Below are 25,434 nucleotides of genomic sequence, written 5' to 3' on the forward strand. Positions count from 1 at the left end.
TAAATAAACCAGTTCTCTATCTGCAATAAACGTTTCTTTATATCCATATGTCTAATGTTTTGTATATGTTTTAAAATTGCAAACTTAATGTCTTTTTCTGAATGTCCAAAATATTGGAAATGCTGGACTAGGGGTGCGTCCTCTTTTTTTATTCTTATATTTGATCTGTGCTTGGAAATTCTAATTTTCAAGGCTCTAATAGTGGACCCAATATAATACTGGTGGCAAGGGCAAAAGATAATGTAAATAAATGAACATTTTAGCCAGTTTCTGAACAGTGGAGACCCCAATGACCAATCTATAACCTCCCCCCCCCCAAAGGGCATATCAGGCACAGAATGTCCTGCTAACTCTTGAGAGTAGGGAGCATGCAGTAGAATGTCTTCTAAAACCTATTCACTGCCAGCCCACACTAGGGTAGTGTAGTGATTAGGAGCAGCAGACTTGAATCTGGAGAACTGGGTTTGATTCCTCACTCCTACAACATGAAGCATGCTGGGTGACCTTGGGCCAGACACAGTTCTCTTTGTACTGTCTTGGACCCAACTATCTCAAAAGGTTTCTATGGTGGGGAGGGGAACAGAAGGTCCTTGTAAGCGGCTCTGAGACTTCTTTCAGTACAGAAAATTTGGATTTCTTGTTGTTGTTCTTTTTGTTCTTCATCTTGTTTTTTCTTGTTATTCTTGTTCTTCATCTTGTTCTTGTTCTTGTTCTTCTTCTTCTTGTTGTTGTTGTTCTTCAACTTTTTCTTTTTCTTGTTGTTTTTATTTTTCAACCCCCCTGTATTAAGAATGTGCCATTTTTGATTTGCACTTGGGATGCGTCATTCTGCTGTTTTCAGTCTTCACTCAGGATGTGCTAATGTGTCATGACAAGTCCACACTCAGTGCGCACTCCTGAATCTCAAAGCTGTCTTGTATTGGTGGTTTACAAGTCACCACTCCCATCTCTTAAAGAACCCCATGCCCTCCTCCCTTTTTGGAGGGGGAAGCCACAATCCAATGGAAGATGTTTTAATGTATCACCAACTTTAGCAGTCACCCTATCCCATGGGACTTTCTCCATAACAAGTGTGTGTTCTCCTACTGTCTCAAGTGATTTCCTATTCTCCTGCTGTGTTTCTCCTCATTTACCAGTTACAAGTACCAGTGAAGTCAGCAGCAATGCACCAGTGCTGGGGGATGAGAACACAATCTCTCTTTGCTATACATATATGTATGTCCCACTGAGTCTCAAACAAATTATGAGGACCTCTGTGAGGGGCTTTCAAGGCAAATGAAAAATGGAAGTGGCTTGTCAAGTTCAAGTTCAAAGACCTTTATTAGGCATTAAAACATAGCAGAGCTAAGTAATCCAAATACAGTTTTACAAGATAAAACAGGTACTCCTGTTTCAAAAATGCATACATCAGAGCGAAAGAGGAGACCAGGAAATTATTTCGTAATAGTGAGCAAGAATTTGGCCACTATGTCCAATTGCTTGGGATTCTCTGTATTCAGAAGATGGTTCAATTTAAGATTTAAAAGGCTTGGATGGACCAGTAAGGGATCCCCTAAAAACAGGTTTGGTCTAAAATCATTAAATTTTGGACAAACTAATAAAATGTGCTCCAATGACTTCTCAGAGGTTTGACAGTATTCACAGGTACGCTTTTGCTGTGAAGGTACCGTGAATCTCTCTGGGGAAAAGGTTAGTGGAAATGTGTTGGTTCTCGCTCGGGTCAATAGCCACCTCAGCTTAGGGTCAGACAAGATGTTTAAATATGCAGCTGTCTTGCATTTCCCGGGCATGATGTTAAAATGGAGGGGAGAGAACAAGCTCCTTGCTTTACTAACTAGATGTTGGTGTTCCTGAATTGAATAGCCGTACCTTGATACAGCGTTGTATCTCGCTAGGAGAAAGCATAAGGAGCTGGTCCCCAAGAAAGGCCCAGGAGGGAAATCTTGGATTTGATATGAGCCCACCAGGTAGAAGATTGAAGTTGATGGAGGGTGCAACTCGTAAATGAGACTGTTAGGGTTATTAAGGATACATAACCGAATCCAAAATTTAAAGGTGGCCCACCATGCTTTTTTGTTTCCAAGAGGGTGTAATCCTGCCTCGAGGCAGAGGGCGGCGTAAGGTGCGCCAATGGGGGACCCCAAAAAGCTTATATAAAAATTTAGATTGTATTAAGCTCCAAGGATATATACCCAGGCCCGATCCATAGGGAAACCCCATAGAGAAGTTGTTGCAGGACACCTTGGCACATTAAATACCCTTAGAGCGGTCGAGGAATAAATCATACTTACCTTTATAAAAAAGAAAAACCTTTCAATGTAGCAGAGGTGATTTGACAGCTCTTGACAACAGTTTCCCTATGTTTGACTAACTAGATTTGTGATGGAAATTGATTCCCAAATATTTGAAGAACTTAACCTGTTCAATAGAATTATTATCTAAGTGCCAGTTAAAGGAAATCTTGAAGGTGCCCAGAAAAGACCATGATCTTAGATTTGAGAGGGTTAATTGACAGCAGGTTGTTATTGCAATATTCACTGCATTTATGTAGAATGCGAGATAGGCCAACGGGTGAGAGATAGTAAGAGCGCATCATCAGCTCAAAAGCAGAATTGGCGAGTGGCATGTTCCCTAACAAAAGGGACGAGTGTGAGTCGAATTGTTCTCAAAGTAGGGGCAAGGTCATTTAAAAACAGATTGAACAGGAAGGGGGCCATAACGCAACCTTGTTTGACTCCTTTGGTTACTCTAATTTTAGGGGTCAATAGGCCAAGAGGCGGGCATTTCACTTGACAAGTGTTGTTGGTATGCAGGGCTTTTATAAGCGCTAAAAGTTTGGGATCGATTTCCAGTGCCTCCAGTTTTTGCCAGAGGAGCTCTCTTACGACTGAATCAAAAGCCCCTTTTAGATCGATAAAGGCAGTATAGAGGTTAACTTTACCTCTCTTGGTGTATTTAGAGATGACCATATTTAAAACCATACAGTGATCTATTGTAGTATGCCCTTTTTTTTAAAAACCAATTTGTTCTAAGCCCAATATCCTATTGCTGTCAATCCAGGATAAGGAAGTGGCTTGTCGTTGCCTTCTTCTTCAGAGTCTCCCTTGGTGGTCTCCTCTCCAAGGTTTTTGGTGACCCCAGCAAGGGGCTTTCCAGGAATGTCATAAGCAGAGGTAGTTTGCCATTGCCTTCTTCTGCAGTCTTTGGTGGTCTCCCATTCAAGGACTGACCCCAGCGACAAGGTTTCAAGTCACATGAAAAGCAGAGGTGGTTTGCCATTACCATCTTCTGCAATCTTCCTTGGTGGCCTTCCAGCTAAGTACTGACAATGGAGACCCCAGCATGGGGCTTTCAAGGTATATGAGAAGCAGAGGTGGTTGGCTGTTGCCTTCTTCTCCTTGGCTGTCTCCAATCCATGTATTGACCCTGTTTAGTTTCTGAGATCAGACGAGATCAAGTTATACCGTTCTGTCTTCACTCCCTTTTCACTATTCTGAGCAGTTATTAAGTTGCCTTTCTTGATCTGAGGGAATGCAAGGACGGTATCACCAGTGGAGTAAGTAAATAAAACATGGCATTTGAGCTCCACGCAATGGGCCATTTTAATAGAATAAATGAGCTCTGAAGATGAGGAGTGTTCATTTATGCAATTCTCCCTGCATATCTGCTTTTACGGCTGGCATCTTCTCCTTCCCTAGAACAACCTGCCTAAGCTGCAATAAGCCATAAAGACTGATTTCACTGTGATGTGATGACAGAAATGGCTTTCAGAGTAAATACGGTTACACTGTCGAATTATATGTTATTGGTACTGAAGGACTGGAATAGCAGAAGTGGAAAGAAATTGGAAAATTAAAAGGCAGAGTCGCAGGAGAGGCTGTCAAATGAGGTTTTGTGAAAAGGGGTGGCGGGCCAATGAGGTGGGGCGAAATGACTGTTCAGGAAGTTTGTGCCAGATGGCGGAAGATGAGGGAATGCTGGTGACAGTTCCAGTGCCATTTGTGGGCTGACTCAAGCATTACAAGAGCAACAACATTCAGCAATGCTTTGGAAAGAAGAAGATGATGATGAGTGTGATGATGATGATGATGATGGTGATGATGATGATGATGATGATGATTTTGGATTTCTATTCCACCTTTCTGAGAGAACTGTGACTAGCCCAAGGTCACCCAGCTGGCATGTGGGAATGGGGAAACACATCTGGTTCACCAAATAAGCCTCTCCCACTCAGGTGGAGTGGGAAATCAAACCCAGTTCTCCAGATAAGAAACAACCTGCTCTTAACCACTACACCATGCTGGCTCTCATAAGCGAACTGGCTCTCATGAGCGAACTGTGTCAGTAAGAAAAAATGGGAAACACCTTCAGGTTAAGAGCTCATGTATCTAATCTGGAGGAACCGAGTTTGATTCCCAGCTCTGCCGCCTGAGTTGTGGAGGCTTATCTGGGGAATTCAGATTAGCCTGTGCACTCCCACACACGCCAGCTGGGTGACCTTGGGCTAGTCACAGCTTCTTGGGGCTCTCTCAGCCCCACCCACCTCACAGGGTGCTTGTTGTGAGGGGGGAAGGGCAAGGAGATTGTAAACCCCTTTGAGTCTCCTTGCAGGAGATAAAGGGAGGATATAAATCCAAACTCTTCTTGCTTCCCATCTTCCAAATGTTGTTTGTGTGTTCTAACATCTGCCATATAAGGGTAGGGAATGAAGGATCGAAACAAAGCCAGGGTGTGGCATCTTGCTAACATCTAGTCATTCTGCCTTCTCCAGCAATGTGGATTCTGCACAGGCCAAACATAGCAGGTGTAGGACCTTTTATTTCCTAACCTCAAAAAGATTTTAAATGACTTGTGCCGAAACCCCCCCTGGCGAGACTGCGGCCAAATACATCTCTAGAAAGAGAAACAAGCTGCTGTTTTTTTGATTTTTTAAAGTGTGGAACCTATTGGCAATTTGGGCAATCTGTTCCAGCTGGTTCTGGAAGCGACCATCCACACTCTCTGTCCCTTGGCTATGGGGGTACTGTCCAGCTGCAGGTAACATGCCAACAATTTCTTTGCTTTTCTAGGGGCAAGCAGACCAAGAGGCTTAGCCATGTTGCCTGAATCCTTAATTTGAGATGTCTAGAGCCTCACAAAACCATATCAAGAAAACAATATCTTGCTGCTGTCTGTAAGCGTAGATTTGGCCGCAGCCCAAGGCACTATGAATGGATAAATAGAAGGGGTTTCTCTGTGTGTTCTCCAGAGTTCATGTCACTGCAGAGATAACTGCCGGAGATGTTCTCGCACTGCCTGGCTCTTTTCTCATGCATCATCCAGACAAAAGAAAGAATCCCTCCATGGCGAGTGTGGAGCGACAAACAGCTCCCGACAAGTGTGATCAGATGAGATTTCCTATGTAACTGTTAGCATCTCCATGTGAGCTTGATTTCCCCCATTGTGGAAGGATTTGCCTCTCTGTTTTGTTTACCTTGCAGGATATGTTTGGACAGCACAATTGGAGCTAAGGCTTTTTGAAGGGGGAGCCATTATATACATTGGGGGTCCCTTACCTTTTTGAGCCTGTGGCACATTTGAAATTCTGACACGACATGGTGGGCGCAGCAGAAAAATGGCTGTCGCAAAATGGCTATCAGAGGAGGCCGAGTCAATTGTGAAAATCGTGAAATTCTTGCCCCAACTCGACTTTATACACAGTGTAGTGACAGCTGCCGCCAAAGGAACATTTTAAAAACATCTGTACAACCAGACAGATCTCCAATAGTCTATCAGAAGACTTGCTGAGCAAAAGTCCTACTTGGTTCTATTCACTTCCTGAAACATTTGGTGGGAATGAGAAAAGGTGTTGGCTGGTGCCTTTTGCCCACTGGAAAGCATTTTAGGATGGTGGTGGATTGGCCTCTGGCAGTGATTTGTTGAGCTGTGATGATATCATAGAGGTGGAAGAGTTTCTGGCTTGCCATTGGTGAAGTGGCACAGATCAAGTCATGGGGGCAGAAAATCGCCCCCACGTCCCTCCTCCTCTCCCCCGGGTCCACACACTGACTTCAAGACCTGGTGCAAAAAAAGTTATTTGGCCATGGTGGGGGAGGGTGGCCACCCACATAGGGTGGGGGTGGGAGGTGGAAAACTTTTGCACCAGGCTACATTCTCCCTAGATACGCCTCTGGGTCCTCTCAACCATCTCTCCTGTCTTTTAAACATCAGATTGACTGCTTGCTGAGCTCATTCTTTTTCAGAAATGGCATCCATTCTTGGGGATGCTCTTGAGGAAGTAAAGCAGGACCCTACACTGGAATAGTTTCATAAGCCCTCTAAGGCGGTGTTATTCATATGGGCCTTCGCTGATGCTTAAATGTATGTTTATTTAAGGCCACAAGGCTGGTTACTGTTGTGGTTATTGTTTACAATAAGTGGGTTTCTGAATGGTCTGGGTATCTTTGGGCTTATGGAGCTGCCGTTCCTCAGCTGCTTGTGCCAGTGTAGATGGTAGGAAAGGTGGGGTAGAAATGCTTTAATAAATAAACCACTCTAGTCTGAAATTCTACCTGGCTCCAACTCTGACCTGTCAGATTTCTTTCTGATTCAGCCTCATCTGTATTTGAAGTAATAAAATAGCAACCCTAGATCTTCTTTGGCTGTATCTAAGCTACCCATAAGTGCATCCCAAGACTCCTCTGGAATCCTTGTTATTTCCAGAGCCTTGCCTTTGGGCTAGCCATGATGAGTTTTAGAAGGAACAGCTGAACGATGACAGAGACATTCACCAGGTCTGATTCGTGATAAGGTTGTCAGTGAGGTTTGCATCACTCAGACCGCAGAAGCTGGTTTCAAATACGGCGGCTCCAAGCCTGAAGTCTGTAAACAGAGGCTAGAGTTGACTTGCTCATGGAACTGTTCCAATGAGAGCTTTAACGTTTGTGGCAAATCAGGAATTGGGTCTGAAAAAAACAGACTAGGAAAGAAGTGACCTATGGGTTACTCTGCTCGATCAAGCCAGGGGCTCATCTATTTATTCATTATTTATTTCTTGCAATTATATCCCCCCCATATCTCCAAAGACTCAAGGCAGCTAGGCTCTTGCCCTTAAGGTAGTGGCCAGCCAGGTGCCTTGGATGGGTACCAACACAGGGGCCAAGACCTTCCTTTGATGTTGTCTCCTAGCACTGGGATTCAGAGGTTTATGGCCTCCAAGTGCAGAGGCACAGCTAGTGGCCTTTTCTCTGTGAACTGGTCTAATCTCTTTGAAATGTCATGAATGCCCATGGCAGCACTACATCCACTGGCAAAGAATCCTACAATTTAATTATTTCTTATTATACTGATAGCAACTGGCTTAAGGCTGAGTTATGAGTGAACATAACACACACACACACACACACACACACTTGCAATCTCTTATGGTTAGAACAAAGACTGTGGGGGGTGGGTGGGAAGATTGTGGGACTTCAGAAAGACTCATTCCTAGACAAGTGGAACACCAAAACCTCTGGAAGGGCTTTGGGTGTATGGTATCAACATGCTAGGTGGTCGAAGCCTGCTGTCTGGTTGGCAGGTCTTTTGGCAATCCCAAGTTTTCAAAGCAAGAAGTGGTTTTCCATTGCCTGCCTCTGCGTAGAAGGTCTGGACTTTGATGGTGGCCCGCATCCAAGTACTAAGCAGGGCCAACTTTGTTTAGCCTCCAAGATCTGAGGAGACTGGGTTACCTATGTGATTCAGGTCATGGCCAACATGGTATATGCACAAATACAGCAGTGTATTTTTTTAAAAGAGCCTTTTATCTTGCAGTCAGCTGACCTTTGCATTTCCCAGTTCCCATCATTTTACATTTTCAAATACCTTTTGCTACATTTTTTAATTTCTTTGTAGATTACAACTCCCCAAAATAATCATAATAAAAGAGTGCTCTTATCTTCTGTGCATCGTCGCTGTCTGAGAACGCTCTGTGTGACCTTCTTGTTTGATGGGAGAAATCTTTCGTCTCCAGAGTAGCTGATAAACATGTAAGGGGCTAGAGGGATTGAGGGTGGGGTTTGAGGATGGAAATATGTTCAGGGACTGGCACTTATCCAGTTGGACATTCTGTCTAAGCTCAAAGTATGAGGTCTCTGCCCAGGACTAAATTCCAAATGATGTGGCTGGCAATGGCGAACTGAAGAAGAAGAGTTTGGATTTATACCCCACCTTTCTCTCCTGGAAGGAGACTCAAGGTGGCTTACAAGCTCCTTTCCCTTCCTCTCCCCGCAACAGACAACTTGTGAGGTAGGTGGGGCTGAAAGAGTTTTGAGAGAACTGTGACTAGCCCAAGGTCACCCAGCAAGAATGAAAAAGTGTGGAAACACATCTGGTTTACCAGATAAGCCTCTGCCACTCAGGTGGAGGAGTGGGAAATCAAACCTGGTTCTCAAGATTAGAATCCACCTGCTCTTAACCACTACACCCTCCTGGCTCTCCTCTTTTCATCTGCTATGACACAGGAATGAAGTTTGAAGGTCCCTGGAGTTTGTTGACATAAAGACAAAATATTGGATTTGTTTCTTCTTAGACTGTTATCACTGTGCTTTTCTAGTCTTGTTAGATATTCCCTTTTTCATTGGGCATCGAGAACGACAAAGCTTTTGTCCCTGCTACTGTTCAGAGTAGTTGACTTCCAAATTTGAAAGAGGCATCTGTCAATCTGTTTGTTTTGCTCGCTCACCGGCCTGCTGATCTGGAGGCGTTGTGTCTGTACAGAGTTATTGGCTCGGCCACTTGACTTCTGGGTCCTCTCTTCTCCTCCCTTTGGTCTGACCCTTCATGACGATGAACCTGTCATTCAAACAGGGCCTCCGGTCCATTGTAGGATTCTGAGGACCTGTTTGCCTTTAATCAATTAATTGACTAATGAATCAAATATATGGACAAAGTGGCATTTTTCTTTCTCCCCCCAGATGGGCAGTTTTGCGAGAGCAGGAGAAATGTAAGTGTCAAAAAAGGTGGTGGAATTTAGTATCAGATTTAGATTTAGTGGTAGATTATCGACCATCTCTCAAGACCCTGCAGAAAATAGCCGTTCTTTTTGTCTGGGATGGTTTCAACTTTCTCATCCCTCCTGCTTTAACCCCTAAACCTATTCTATTTCCCTGCACCATTTTCCCTTTGCAAAATGTGATGTGTATACATTTTTCAGCACTTATTATGTATCAATTATCAATACATGCTGTATGCATGTAAATACTTGGCATGTAAATTCCTGGCACTCAGGAAATGGGTGCTTTCTTTTGAAGCCAAGGTGGCAGACCTGGAGAAGCTGAGAGAGGCAGAGAGGGTGACAGACAAGGCTCTCAGGGACCTAACAGTCAGGTTCCACTCCCAGGGTAACATCTCTTCAGATTTCATGGAGAATGAGGTCTGGGGGATGGAGGGTACCAGTCTGAGGTGGTGGAAGATACTCCCTTAGATGGGACCCCTTCCTTAGCTGGTGATCAGCTATCCTCTCGCACAGAGGATACCCCTTGGGGAGATGGGGGGCTCCTTGTAGTAGGCAATTCAATCATTAGGAATGTAGAGAGTTGGGTTTGTGAGAGGCGTGATGACCGCATGGTGACTTGCCTGCCTGGTGCGAAGGTTGTGGATGTCACGCTTTGTCTAGATACGCTGTTAGACAGTGCTGGGTGGAATCAGCAGTTGTGTTCTACATTGGCACCAACAACATTGGGAAATGTAGCCAGGATGTTCTGGAGCAGCGGTTCTCAACCTGTGGATCACGACCCCTTTGGGGGTCGAATGACCCTTTCACAGGGGTCGCCTAAGACCATAGGAAAACACATATTTCCAATGGTCTTAGGATCCAAGACACAAATAATTTTATGGCTGGGGGTCACCACAACACAATGCACTGTATTAAAGGGTTGCGGCATTAGGAAGGCTGAGAACCACTGTTCTGGAGGCTAAATTTAGGCTGCTAGGTAATAGGTTGAAGTCCAGGACCCCCAAGGTAGAATTCTTAGAATTGCTACCTGTTCCACACACAGGGCGAGCTAGGCAAGTGAAGATACAGGGTCTCAATGCGTGGATGAGAAGGTGGTGTAAGGCAGAGGGTTTCAGATTTGTTAGAAACTGGGGAACCTTTTGGGACAAGGCGGGTCTGTACAAAAGGAACGGGCTTCATCTTAACCAAAAAGGAACCAGGCTGCTGGCGCTCAACATTAAAAAGGTGGCAGAACAGCTTTTAAACTGATCCCTGGGGGAAAGCCGACAGGAGCTGAGGTGACTTCGGTTCGGAACCCAGTATCTATGGGGATGCAGACAGAGAGGGATGTTTTTCTAAATCAACCATATACAAGCATGAAACATAGCAATGTGCATGTTGTAAGTGATAGTGTCTGCAAAGGGCTAGAGGGCAAAGCACATAAATCCCAGGTTAAGGACAGAGACAGGGTATACAGGTGTCTCTATGCTAATAGTAGAAGCCTTCGACCTAGAATGGGGGAACTGGAGTACAGAGTTTTGAAGGAGGACATTGATATGGTAGGCATCACAGAGACATGGTGGAATGAGGAGAACCAGTGGGATGCTGTTATCCCAGGTTACAGGCTCTACAGGAAGGACAGGATCGGGGGTGGTGGTGTTGCCCTCTACATCAAAGAGAGCATAGTGTCGCATAAAATAGACAATGCAAGGGGAGCTGATTTCCATATAGAAGCACTGTGGGTATCAATACCGGATGTGAAGGATAGTCTAATATTAGAAATATATTATCGTCCCCCTGACCAAAGCACACGAGAGGATTCTGAGATGGAAAAAGAAATTAAAGAGGCCAACAAAAGCAAAAACGTAGTGGTAATGGGTGATTTCAACTATCCCCACATAAACTGGAAAAATGCATGTTCAGAGAGCATTCTTGGATATGCTAAATGACTGTGGCTTAGAGCAGGTGGTTTTGGAACCAACCAGGGGAGAGGTGATCCTAGATCTAATTCTGTGTGGGACCCAGGACCTGGTACAGGAAGTCAGTGTTGTTGAGACGATAGGGAACAGTGACCACAATGCTGTCAGATTCAGTATCTCTGCATGCAAGTGACAAATACTAGTGAAGTTACATTCGCCTTCAGAAGGGGAAATTTCTCAAAGATGAGGGGGATAGTGCGCAGGAAGCTGAAAGGAAAAAATCAAGAGAGTCAAAACTGTCCAAATTGTTTGGAGGTTATTTAAAAACACAGTAATAAAAGCTCAGCTGGAATGTGTTCCGCAGGTTAGGAAAGGCAGCACCCAGTGCAAAAAGAAAGCCACCAGGTTAACAAGGGAGGTTGAGGAAATTATTAGAAAAAAGATGTCTTTTAGAAAATGGAAGTCCAGCTTGACTGATGAAGAATACAAGAAGGAACACAAATGGTGGCAAAAGAGAAGCAAGTTAGCTGTAAGGGAGGGGGGAAAGGGTTATGAGGAACGCATGGCTGCGAACATCAAGACCAGCAACAAGCAGTTCTTCAAGTAAATCAAAAGTAGGAAGTCAGCTAGGTAAGCGGTAGACCTGTTAGATGACGAAGGAGCAAAAGGTGTGCTAAAGCATGACAGGGAGACTGTGGAGAAGATGAATGAATTCTTTGCAGTTGTCTTCACCCAAGAGGAGGTGAGGAAAATTCCTGTGCCTGAACCATGCTTCTTAGGAGGCGAATAAAAAAAACTAGTGAAGATAGTGGTAGACAAGGGGGAAGTCCTGGCATCCATTGATAAACTAAAAGCTACCAAATCCCCTGGCCCAGATTGCATTCACTCAAGAGTTCTTAAAGAGCTCAAGCATGAAATTGCTGATTTTCTCACTTTAATATGCAACTTATCCTTGAAATCGGTCTCCATCCTTGAAGACTGGAAGATGGCCAATGTCACACCAATCTTTAAAAAAGGATCTAGGGGGGACCCAGGAAATTACAGGCCAGTCAGTTTGACATCTGTTTTTGGTAAATTAGTAGAATCTATCGTTAAAGATAAAATTATAAAACATGTAGAAATGCAAGACCTGCTGAGGAAGAGTCAGCATGGCTTTTGCAGAGGCAAGTCCTGTCTCACAAACTTACAAGAGTTCTTTGAGGGTGTAAACAGGCATGTGGATAAGGGGGAACCAGTCGACATTGTCTACTTGGATTTCCAAAAGGTTTTTGACAAAGTTCCTCAGCAGAGACTAATGAGAAAACTCAGCAATGAAGGAATAAGAGGGGAAGTCCTCCTATGGATTAAAAACTGGTTGAGGAACAGGAAGCAAAGGGTGGGTGTAAATGGGAAGTTCTCACAATGGAGAGATGTAGGGAGTGGTGTCCCCCAAGGATCCGTTTGGGACCAGTGCTCTTTAACCTATTCATAAATGACTTGGAAATAGGGTATAAGCATGGTGGCCAAGTTTGCAGATGATACCAAATTATTCAGGGTGGTGAGAACCACAAAGGTTACTTGAGAAAGGCTCCAAGGGGGGACCTTGATGGAATTGGGTGAGTAGACTAAAAAATAACCAGCTCCCTGAATTCAATATAACAAAATATAAAAGTAATACAAAGCAGGGGCAAAAAATCCATGCTCCCCACTACACTTCTAGGGGTCCAAGAAATTTTTATGAGTCCCTGAACCAGGGGAAAAGGGACTTGGGTGTCTTAGGTGACAGATTTCCCTTTGGGAATATCCAACTCAGCTTGCAACAACTGTAAAGAAGGCAAGCTCCTTGCTTGGGACCAAGTAGGAAAGGAATTAATAATAAAACTACAAAGATTGTCCCAGCTACAGTGGTGCACTTGCAGTGGTTACAACTGCACTTGGAGTGAGTGTTTCAGTTCTGAGATCTGCTCACATCTCAAAAAGGACCTTGAGGAGGGCCATTACAAAAGAAGGGCAACGAGGATGATTGAGGGACTGGAGCACCTTCCTTATGAGGAGAGGCTGCAGCATTTGGAGAAAAGACATCTGAAGGGGGATATGACTGAAGTCTATAAAATTATGCATGGGGTAGAAAATGTTGACAGAGAGAAATTTTTCTCTCTTTCTCACAATACTTTCTCACAAATTTTTCTCTCTTTCTCACAATACTTTCCCCAAGCATTGAAAATGCATGTCTGGAAAGGATGGGATTAATGAGAGCTTGTTTCTTTCAACACGTGGTTGGTGTTTCGAATATGCTGCCACAGGTTTATGGAGCCTTAGTAGACCAGGGGCTTGGGAGTAGCAGCAGCAGGCCATTGCTTTCACATCCTGCATGTGAGCTCCCTAAGGTATCTGGTGGGCTACTGCAAGTAGCAGAGTGCTGGACTAGATGGACTCTGGTCTGATCCAGCAGGCTCTTTCTTATGTTCCTAGATGTATACACTGTTCAGCTGAATCTACAAACCAACAGTGACAAGTGGAGCAGTAATTCACACACACACGCAAATGTGTACACTAACACACCTGAGAACCAAATGGGTCCCCGGAGCAGCAGTGGCGTAGGAGGTTAAGAGCTCATGTATCTAATCTGGAGGAACTGGGTTTGATTCCCAGCTCTGCCACCTGAGCTGTGGAGGCTTATCTGGGGAATTCAGATTAGCCTCCCACACACGCCAGCTGGGTGACCTTGGGCTAGTCACAGCTTCTCGGAGCTCTCTCAGCCCCACCTACCTTACAGGGTGTTTGTTGTGAGGGGGGAAGGGCAAGGAGATTGTAAGCCCCTTTGAGTCTCCAGCAAGAGAGAAAGGGGGGATATAAATCCAAACTCTTCTTCTTCTTCTATCTGCCTAACTCCACGCCTCCATCTGCAAAAACTCTGGAGTAACATACACAATCCATTTATTTTTTTCAATATGGCTGCCTTGATAGGTGGACTCTATGGACTCTAGTAGGGTTGCCAGCTCTGGGTTGGATAATACCTGGAGATTTGGAAGACGGAGCCTGAGGAGGGCAGGATTTGAGGTGGGAAGGGACTTCAGTGGTATATAATTCCACAGAGTCCACCTTCCAAAGTGGCCATTTTCTCCAGTGGAGCTGACCTCTGTCACCTGGAGAGCAAATGAGATTGCAGAGCCACTACCTGAAGATTGGCAGCCCTACTGTAATCTTGTTACTGTACCGATGTATGACTTCTGATCTGGAAAACCAGATTTGATTCTCCACTCCACCACCTGAGTAGCAAAGGCTTATCTGGTGAACCAGATGTGTTTCCACACTCCTACGTTCCTGCTGGGTGACCTTGGGCTAGTCACAGTTCTTCAGAACTCTCTCAGCCCCACCTAGCTCACAAGGTGTTTGTTGTGGGCATGGACGTAGGTAAGGGGGGGGTTTCTCGGGTTTGAACCACCCCCATTCATGTCCGAAGCTCCACCCCTCCGTTTGTGGGTTTTAAAAACATTTTAGTGCTTTTTCGGTTTTTGGCCTGCAGGGGGCGCATTGTTTAAGCTAGCAGCACCAAACTTTAAGGGATTGTTTGGGGGAACTCTCCTGAAGATACTACCCAGGTTCGGTGAGGTTTGGTTCAGGGGGTCCAAATTTATGGGCTCCCAAAGGGGGTGCCCCATCCTCCATAGTTTCCAATGGGAGCTAATAGAAGATGGGGGCTACACCTTTGAGGGTCCATAACTTTGGACCCACTGAACCAAACTTCACCAAACCTGGGATGTATTATCAGGAGAGTCTGTCATTGGTACCATCCAGGTTTTGTGAAGTTTGGTCCAGGGGGTCCAAAGCTATGGACTCCCAAAGGGAGTGCCCCATCCTCCATTGTTTCGAAAGAGAGCTAATAGGAGATGGGGGATACACCTTTGAGGGTCCATAACTTTGGATACCCTGAACCAAACTTCACCAAACCTGGGTGGTATCATTAGGAGAGACTCCTAAAGATACCCTGAAAGTTTGGTGCTTCTAGCTTAACAAATGCACCCCTGACAGCAGGCACCCCCCAAATTTCCCCAGATTCTCCTTTTAAATCCACTCCCTTCGGCATGGATTTAAAGGGAGAATCTGAGGTCCTCAGTTTAGAAGAAGAAGAAGAGTTTGGATTTATATCCCCCCTTTTCTCTCCTGTAGGAGACTCAAAGGGTCTTACAATCTCCTTGCCCTTGCTCCCTCACAACAAACACCCTGTGAGGTGGGTGGGGCTGAGAGAGCTCCGAAAAGCTGTGACTAGCCCAAGGCCACCCAGCTGGCATGTGTGGGAGTGCATAGGCTAATCTGAATTCCCCAGATAAGCCTCCACAGCTCAAGTGGCAGAGCAGGGAATCAAACCAGGTTCCTCCAGACTAGGATGCACCTGCTCTTAACCACTACGCCACACTGAAAGTGATGCTGTTTCAGAGTGGGGGATAATCCACCCCAAAACAGCATCACTTTCAATGTTGTTTAACTAGGGACCCCAGATTCTCCCTTTAAGGTGGATTTAAAAGGAGAATTTGGGCTCTCTAGTTTAAACACCATTGAAAGTGATGCTGTTTGGGGGTGGATTCCAGCATCACAGCGGCTGTCGGGGTGTGTGTGTGTGTGTGTGTGTGCAAAACTCAGATTTTGCACCAGGCTCCATTTTCCCTCTATGCCTCTGCCCAGAGAGGAGGGGCAGGGGAGGGCAGGGCAGGGGAGTCTGCCATCCCCAACCTCGGAGAGCTGCTTTTATAAGCGCTAGGCCAAGGGCAGGGCTTGGGGAGGCGTGGCCATGCCCTAGGGCCGGGTGGGGGGTGACCCCCCATAAAAAATCTATACCTACGTCCCTGGTTGTGGGGAGAGGAAAGTAAAGTAGCTTGTAAGCCACCTTGAGTCTCCTTACAGCATCTGCATGTTTCCTGAGGTAGGAAGAGGTAGGTGTCTGTAACCCGAGGCATGAATACCTCCTACATGACCTTGACCCATTCTGTGACTATCTATACAAGCAAGAAGCATTCCGTTGCACAGAACTGGCTTGTATCTCATGGACTGGCAATCAGTAACCCTCTGATTACATTCTGGGCTTTTTTTTGCTCTGAGAAGCTATTGTAATGACCCTGGTTTTCTGTCATTGGCTCACGAGTAGTGAAGAATGAGCCCAGCTGGGTTTTATGCATGGCGAGCTGTTTGTTTGCAAGGCCGTCGCTGGGCTCTGATAGATTCACTCTCCCCTCCCTCCCCTGCTTTACAAACAAGGAAGGAAAGCCAGGCTGGGAACATCGGCTGCTGGCTAGAGCCCACTCCGACATCTCCCTGTTGCTCAGCTGCTGAGCGGACACACAATAAATAGCGGCCGAGTGGCAATAAAATATTTACTTCCTTCTGCAGCTTGATAATTGGCTCGGGGTGGAAGTTAATGTGATTTATCAGAGGCTTTGTTTCCGAGCAAATTCTGGTGTTGCAAAACTGGCCGGTGTGGAGGTCTCCGAAAATGGCACTGTGTGATGCAGCTGTGGGCGTTTGTGACTTTGCAGGAAACAGTGATTTGGAGAAGTGTTTTGCTTCGGAATAATAGGGTGGGAGGGAGAATTTTAATGGCAGCCAGCTTTGGAAGCCTCTGTGTTATCTGAACTGTATTATTACATGTAGGCCTCCCTTTTTAGCAATCCCGGGTGGTCTTGCCATACTTCCTGCCCTTGTGGGAGAACTCCTACTTCAAATGGTAGTGGGAGAAAAACAGAACAAAAAGTGATGACATCATGCACAGTGTGACATCACTTCCGGGGGAAACGCAGAAGTGATGTCACGTCACAGTAAGAATCACCTAGATTCCTAAGTTTTACCACAAAGTTTCAGCAATTCCTAGAGTGATGTCACTTTTGGTCTTCCTCAGAAGTGATATACTGTAGTAAGCACTAATACTCAGTGGATTCCACCCCACACTCTCACCAGATCTTTGGCACAGCCTGGCAACCTTAGGAATTACCTGCCCCTCAGCTCCAGTTTTCCATCCCCAAGGAACTGTGGAGCAGAAGAAAAATGGCTTCCATATCCTTAAGCTGTATTTCTCCTAGTCTCTATAATAAAGATCAGTCTACTTGGAATTGAAATCACATCTTTCCCAAACTCTGCCTATTATTTTTCAGACCTCCTGGCATTTGCTAAGGCAACGTTGATAACTGATTTACGTATATGTCCCATACGAAATCTATGCTGCTTTTCTCTGGGTAGTGGTAGAACATATTTGCATACAAAAGTGTGTTTGTCAGGGGTCAATATTCTCCCAAGGACTGAGTTTTCCCATCTGCTCAGCTATATTCTCCAGCTATTCCAATTAGGAAAAGAGTTTCTACCTGGTGTGGTGTACCTTATCCCAATTCTTCGAAACTTACAGGTTTAGGAAGCCTCAATTCGATAGGAGCATTTTGACAGTCTACGAGTAGTGGAATTTTCTTGACCTGAAATACCCAGGAGGTGACGTGAGAATTAATGTGTTATACCTAAGAGCTGCCCATCATCCCTTAAACACATGAGGCAACATTTGAACCCAGATTTATTTCATTACTTACTACCCTTTTATCCCACCCTTCCTCCCCTCTCCTCCCTTTCATCCCCACAACAACCCTGTGAAGTAGGAAAGGCTGGAGGGGGCATGACTGGTCCAAGTCACTCCACAGGTGATAGAGTGGAAATTTTTAATGAATAGTGGCTAGACATAGCAATTCCCATTAGGGGCTACCAACATTGGAAAAATGGCTACTGATGAAGCTTTTGAGCGTGAAATGGGCCAGAACTCCATCTTGAAGACCCTTTTAAAGACCCTTCACTGTTTACTTAAGCAATGGCGCCCAAGGGCTTACCTGTGCTGAGGATTTTGCACCAAGAGTTACCTTGTTTCATCTGTTCAGACTGGTGCTTGTATGTCAACTCTTTACATTGTGTGATCATGTGCTGTTCATATCCTGTCTTGTTCATGTCAATAGATTGCTGTAGGTTTGATATTTGTACTTATCAGAGCATTTTTGGCCCTTTTGGATGCTTGATTCACTTCACTGGCGTAATGCCCATTGGGCAAGGTGGGCAGCTGCCCAGGGCATCACCTTGTGGGGGGCATCAAAATGCTGGGTTCGTTTTGGGGTATTTTTTTAGTGGTTTTCCATTTTTGGCCTGCAAGGGGCGCAGTTTTTAGGCTAATGGCACCAAAATTTCAGCGTATCATCAGGTGACTGTCCTTATGCTACCCCCCAAGTTTGGTGAGGTTTGGTTCAGGGACTCCAAGTTATGGACTCCCAAAAGGAAGTGCCTAACCTATCCCCATTGTTTCCAATGGGGGAACTACAATGAGGAAGATGGGGGCTACAGTTTTGAGGGTCCATAACTTTGGCCACCCTGAACCAAACTGCACCACACACTTGGGAGAGAATCGATTAGGGCAATACCTCCTGATAGAGACCCCTGACAAGTTTTGAGGACTGTGCCTTCAAGGAAATGTGCCCCCCTTCACTACAACCTGCAACCCCCATTGACAACAATGCAGAAGAAGCCTCAATGCCAGAGACAAAGATTCTTGGGCAAATTTCTAGGATGTTTCCCATATGCAAGGGGTGCATTTTTTGGATGTATACGGCACCAAAATTTCCAGGAATTATCATCCTGGAGACTGTCATGATGGCACCCCCAAGGTTTGGTGCAATTTGGTTCAGGGGGTCCAAAGTTATGGACCCTCAAAACTGTAGCCCCCATCTCCTATTAGCTCCCATTGGAAACAATGGGGGATGGGGCACCCAACACAGGAGTCCACTTAACTTTGGACTTTTTTTTAGAACCAAACCTCCTGCTGAAACTTGGGGGGTAGAATAAGGAACAAGTCTCCTGATGATATGCACTGCCAGAATTTTTTTGGTGCTGAAATTATGTCTAAAAACTTCACCCTGTATAGAGCACCAATGTCCTGGTGCAAAAAAAAATTGGTTGTGGTAGGTGTGGCCGCCCATGTACGCCGGGGGCATCCAACTCAGGTTTTGGCCCAGGGGCTACAGTTTTGCCCAGAGGAGCTTGCCTCCTGAGTCATGCCCCTGATTCACTTATTAAAAGGAACACTTACATGTCATGATATTATATTGTTACTTGTAGCCTGAGTGTTGTAGATTGCTCTTGTCAACTGTTTTTTACTTTTAAGTTTGTTTCTCAGAGTGAGGATTTGAACTTGTGTCCTTTAACATCCTTTTCTGACATTCTACCTACTTCGCCAAGCAGACTGGTCTTCAGCAAGCTGGGATAATCAATCATTCAAATACAGAGATCCATGTGAAAATAAAAAGCAATTGCTGCTTTTTAAAAATATAGCTATTTCATTTCCACATGGGTCTCCATATTTGAATGAATTTGGTCTGGGAAACTTGTGTATTTTCATTCCATATGAGCCTCTGGAGTCCATTCTTTTCCTAAGAGGCTAGCAAAAAATCTAGGCCCAGGTTTCTCTATCTCTGGGAAGCTCAGCCGTTGGAAAGAGCATTGCCAAGGATAAAAAAAAAAAGAGTCCTGCTTAATTTCTAGCGACATCCCAGGCAACGGTTCTTACTGACCAGTCAGTGTGGATCAGTGTAACACAAGCTCAAAAGCCCGAGGGCTAATCCTATAACCAAGCAGAGCGCAAAGGACCGGCCTTCCAAATGGGTGTAAAAACAATGAAACTGTGAGGGTTTTTCTTCGGAGCTCTTCTGCTGGTTTGCACAGTGGCTGCGGAATGGCAGAGGAGATTAGGAAGCCAAAGGTTACAGAAATTATGGAAGAAAATGATCTCTACCTCCCCTTTCTTTTCTTTCCCCAGGGCAGCAGTTGAAGCCATGGCTGCTTTGTTGAAATCAAGTAAGCATTTCTACTTCCTCTCTGCTCCCCCTACCTCCCCTCGCCGCCCGTGTAGGAGCAATGTTCCCATTTTTGCAAAGGTCTCTGCTTCCCTTCCTTCTTTCATTCTTTCTCATCAGTACCGCTTGTCTGGAACTGAGGACAAGCACAGGTGACGCTGTAGCTTGTGTCCTACCTGATTTATTGTGTTGCAGAATGCAAAACTTGCATATTACACTGGCGGCCAACTTGAGCGCAGCCACAATTCCAAATGCTAATTATGTTAATGTGTAAAGCTGACTTCTACTGTGGCAGGCCCTTGGTTTGTCAAGGGGCCTTTCCCCACTTACCGTAAGCCCCGCGCTACTTGAGGAGAGTAGCGCGGGGTTCCTCCTCCCTCCCCAAGGCAGGGGCGGCCACAGCGCAGCCGCCCCGACGCTGCCGCTGTCGCGCCCCCTTAGCGCGCTGCATCCCAGGTGCTCTTCTGAACGGCGCCTTTTGACGACCCCGCACAGAGCGCGGGGTCGTGGGGACGCCTGGGCGTGCGCCTGGGATGAGAGCAGCGCGCGGCATAGGGGGGATGGAAGGGAGTGGGGAAAGGCCCAAGGTTGGCATTGTTTACTTGGCCTGGCGGTGTCTCTCCAGGGTTTCAAGGTTTTTTTGTGTCACCGACTGTCTGGCCCCTTCTGCACATGCAGAATAATGCACTTTCAATCCACTCTCAATGCACTTTGCAGCTGGAATTTACTGTGCGGAATAGCAAAATCCACTTGCAAACCATTGTGAAAGTGGATTGAAAGTGCATTATTCTGTATGTGCGGAAGGGGCCCAAGATCCTGTAAACTGGAGATGCTAGGAATTGAACCCAGGACCTTCTGTTTCGCAAAGCAAATTCTGTTCTGTCTCTGAGCCACGACCCTTCCCTACTGGTGCTGGGTAGAAAGATGCCCCATTCTCCCATGTTGCTCCCCAGGAAACAGGGAATGGAAACCCTAATGATATGTCTAGGGAACTTTTACACCTCAGTTATGTTCTTCTGAGCGCTGGCCCAATTAACAATGAAGAGGCAAGAGGTAGGGTGAAATAAAAGGAATGGTTTATTGTTGCTGCAGCATCAATTTCCAATAAAGGCAGAAGCCCACAGTACAATCAGTTTCCAGGTTTTATGCAGATTACAGAGTCGTGAAGTCAGCATCCTCCCAGCATCATGGTGAGGTCAGATAGACCCTCCCTGCACATAACAGGACACAGAAAAGTCTTCTTCATACAATACAGGATTTAAAAGATGCGCATTGGTACCTTCCCTGGGTGGAGATTTTACATAAAATCAGACAACGGAGTCATTCAGGTACCAGTTTGACCTCACGTGAAACCTTGTTTATTCCGGAATCCAGGAGGTGTTTTAACAACAGGATATATGGAAGCAGCAGTGGCGTAGGCGGTTAAGAGCTCATGTATCTAATCTGGAGGAACCGGGTTTGATTCCCAACTCTGCCACCTGAACTGTGGAGGCTTATCTGGGGAATTCAGATTAGCCTGTACGCTCCCACACACGCCAGCTGGGTGACCTTGGGCTTGTCACGGAGCTCTCTCAGCCCCGCCTACCTCTCGGAGCTCTCTCAGCCCCGCCTACCTCACAGGGTGTTTGTTGTGAGGGGGGGAGGGCAAGGAGATTGTAAGCCCCTTTGAGTCTCCTGCAGGAGAGAAAGGGGGGATATAAATCCGAACTACTACTACTACTCTTCTTCTTCCTCTTCTTCCTCTTCTTCCTCTTCTTCCTCCTCCTCCTCCTCCTCTTCCTCTTCCTCTTCTTCTTCAAGGGCTGATCAAAGCAACATTGGCATTATTATACCATGGGAGGAAATACACAAGATGTCTCTAAGGCCCCTTCCGTACATGCAAATGCACTTTCAATGCACTTTGCAACTGGATTTTACTGTGCAAAATAGCAAAATCCATTTGCAAACAATTGGGAAAGTATATTGTCAAAGGCTTTCACGGTCGGATTCAACTGGTTCAGGTGGGTTTTCCAGGCTGTGTGGCCGTGGTCTGGTGGATCCTGTTCCTAACTTTTCACCTGCATTTGTGGCTGGCATCTTTAGAGGTGTATCACAGAGGGAAGTCTGTTACACACTGTGTCCAGAGAGAAGGAAATGTTTGGGGTATATATTGTCCATGTCCCAGGGTGGGGAACCAATCAGTAAGTGTTTGAATGGAACTTGTTATGCAAAGATGTGGTTGATAGTATTGTATTGAGGGTGGGGCTTATCAGTCCAGGGAGTGATTCACATTTTCATGCCCTGCAGCAGAGGTAGTATTGGTGAATGCAAATCCTGTGTTTGGGTGGAGTCCATTGTTTTAATGAGCCCTTGGGGTTTGTTTTTGGTGTTTTGAAGTACTGGTAGCCAAGCTTTGCTAATTTTCAAAGTCTCTTCTTTCCTGTTGAGATCATCTTGGTGTTTGAGAATTTCAATGGCCTCCCTGTGCAGTCTGACAAAGTAACCTTCTGAATTGTCCAGAATTTATGTGTTTTCAAATAAAATGTTATGTCCAGTTTTGTTTAACACATGTTCTGCAACTGCAGATTTTTCAGGATGGTTAAGCCAACGGTGTCTTTCGTGCTACTTAATACAGGTTTGAATGCTGCGTTTCGTGGTTCCTATGTAGACCTTTCCACAGCTGCAGTGTATGCGATAGACTCCTGCAGAAGTGAGGGGGTCTCTCTTGTCCTTTGCTGAGCGTAACATCTGCTGTATTTTCCTGGTAGGTTTGAAGATGGTTTGTAGGTTATGTTTCTTCATCAGTTTCCCTATTTGATCAGTGATTCCCTTGATGTAAGGTAGAAATATTTTTCCTGTGGTGGGCTGTTTCTCCTCAGTCCTCTGGGTTTCTCTTTGTAATGAACTTGGGAAAGTCCAGTCAAAAGTAACTCATAATAGTTCTTTATTGTACTGGCAGTCAGTTCCGAAAGTAAGGCAAGCAAGTTCTGATACCCAGAACTCAAGCAACAGTTTATAACAGTATCCCTTCTTCCCACCACTGTAAAGAAAACAAGGCAAAGTTTCACACAGGGAAAGTTTCCCAAAGAGATATCAGCAAAGTCTGAGCCTCCAAGGGTGGGCAGTCCGCCAAAGCAGACAGGCAGGCAGGAAGAACCAAGGACACCACACACACTCACACAACATCCTGACACTCTTGGTCTTGAAGCTCTTCTGATTTCTGTTGTGGAGTAGCCATTAGCCTGCAGAGCCCAGTCTAGATGATTAATTTCATCAGGGAGGAGGTGAGGTTCACAAATTCGTTTTGCATGATCTGTCAGAGTTTTGATTATACCCCTTTTTTGTCGTGGATGGTGATTTGAGTTTTTATGTAGATACCGGTCTGTGTGTGTTGGTTTTCTGTATACTGTATACTGTGTGGGCATAACAAGTTTCACCCAAACACTTACTGATTGGTTCCCCACCCTGGGACATGGACAATATATACGCCAAACATTTCCTTCTCTCTGAACACAGTGTGTAACAGACTTCCCTCTGTGATACAATTTATTAGACCGCCCTACCCCCGAAGGGCTCAGGATTATCCAAATTACCCAAACCAGAGTTGGCCACCCAACAGAGGTGTAGCTCCAAGGGGATGGGGGGAACGCACCAGGCATGCGCCCCTGCGGGAGTGTGGTGAGGATGTTCTGGGGGCATAGTGGGGGCATTCTGGGGCAGGACGGGGGTGTTCTGGAGCGGGGCGGGGGCAGAGGATGCACCAGTGCACCGGGCGCTTTCCCCCCTTGCTACGCCTCTGCCACCCAAGGTTGGCCACTGTGTGAAACAAGATGCTGGAGTAGGTGCACCCCTGGCTGATTCAGCAGGGCTTTTATGATGTTCTTATGCAGGCCTCAGACATTGGGCAGTTTGTCTCTGTTGCCTTCCCATTAGCCCTGAGCCTGAACCTCTGCCTTTGATGACACCAAATGCCAACAGAACGCTTCAAACATTTAAAATATCAGTTGGATGGAAAGGCTTCTTATGCGGGCCCACGCACACTAGGAATGAGTGTTCTTGAAATGAATGTTATACCCTATTATTGCCTCTTTCCCATCTAAAAACACTTAGCCTTTTATTACCAGAATTTAATAAAGCTTTGATTAAGAATGAGTGCTCCACCATTGCAGGCAATCTTCCTGATGATAAATCACAATGCTATATTGTCCTTTCTCTCTCTCACCCGTGATCTCCCTCCTCTTCACACGGCCTCAGCCTTTCTGTCCGCCCTTCCCTCCTTTCATGAAAGCATTGGTGAAAAACTGGATCCTCAGAATCTGTGCTTGAAAAGGGCTAGTCAGCGGTCTTAATTTGCAAATAATACTCCGGCGTTAACCTTGGTGCCCAAGCTGAAAGGTCACATTACTGCAGTAAGGAAACATATTTGGGTGGATCTAAATCTTAATAAAATCAGTCCATTCCACAGTTGTCTTTGCAGTTCACAAGTGAATATTAGAATTTTAAAACAGAAGGATTTAGTAAGAAGAGGAGGTGAACAGAAAGCAAAAGGGATTTGAATCTACCAAAACAGCAAGGTTAGAGCAGAACCAAGCTGCATACTTTCCCCACAAATCATGTTGGGTGGTCCATTGTTTTCCATCATTTGTTCTGCTCTGCATCTGTCTGCTCATGGAATGGGCATTTCTGTTGACCTTTGGTCTGTTGAGGCCAATTTGGGCCCATTCTGCACAATTGTCCTAAAATGTTTAGCAAATGGCTTCAATCCCCCTACATGCCTGCACTCACCCCCTCAAAATGATTCATGGCCGCCATTACATTTTTTAAAAATCAGTTGATGAATCAGTGCTTCCATGATTCATGGCATCGTGCTGCAATTTTCCAAACTTTGCATAATCAATGCCTCCAAGATTACGCCCGCCCCCCCCAAGAAACTCACAGAAATGCCTAAACAACAGGTGAGGGGGAATGCAGAGTGAGCTCAGAAAAAGGAAGTTCAGAAACAGCAGAGAGGTATGGAAAACATTTTAAAGAGATTGCACAACAATGAGGCCGTTTTGAAAACATTTCAGCCTAAAGGATCGTCCTGGAAAATGTTTGGAGGCTGAAAAATGTTTGGAGGCTGGACATAAAATGCTTTCAAAACCAAAGGAGGGGGAAATAATGTGGAACTCCATGGAGGAAAATTTTCTGCCTTAAAACTTTTTTAAAAGTTTGTGAGGGGAGGGATCTTGTCCACTTGGACTGGTGACGGCTCTTCCAGGCAGGGAGTTTTACATCACCTGATCCTTTCAAGAGGAGATGCTAGAAACTGAACCTGGGAAATTCTGGATGCAAAGCTACTAGATTTGAGCCAGTAGCACTTTAGAAACTGACAAGATTTGGAGGATATGAGCTTTCGAGTGTCAAAGTTCCAGAGCTTTGACTACCAAAAGCTCACATCCCCCAAATCTGGTTTATCTCTGTGATGCTACTGGACTTGAATCTAGGTGTTTACCGGTTGACCAGCATGACAACTTTCTTCAGAGATGTCTTCCATATCCTCTACCCCTGAGCTATGACCCCTGCCAAAAAAATTAAAATCATCTGTATCTCTCAGATAACTTATTTTGTAGCCTCTGTGCTGTCCCTTATGGTTCTGGTGTCACTACAGCTAGCCTTAGAAACTTCATGCTGATCAGACAATGTCCTGCCAACAGTGACCTTAATTGACAAATACAATAGAAGACCAAGAGAAAAATGT

At 45.4% G+C, this 25,434-nt stretch overlaps 1 protein-coding gene across 1 annotated transcript in view; it reads left to right on the forward strand.

The window, feature by feature from the left end:
• The window catches only part of AGBL1 (AGBL carboxypeptidase 1), a 554,681-nt gene that overhangs the window by 44,731 nt on the left and 484,516 nt on the right, over positions 1–25,434 (forward strand). Inside the window, exon 5 of the mRNA XM_048481859.1 lies at positions 19,679–19,716. Coding sequence (XP_048337816.1) covers positions 19,679–19,716 — 38 coding nt within the window. The remainder of the gene's footprint in view (positions 1–19,678; positions 19,717–25,434) is intronic.

This window comes from Sphaerodactylus townsendi, linkage group LG17, assembly GCF_021028975.2.
Source record: "Sphaerodactylus townsendi isolate TG3544 linkage group LG17, MPM_Stown_v2.3, whole genome shotgun sequence".
Taxonomy (NCBI): Eukaryota; Metazoa; Chordata; class Lepidosauria; order Squamata; family Sphaerodactylidae; genus Sphaerodactylus; species Sphaerodactylus townsendi.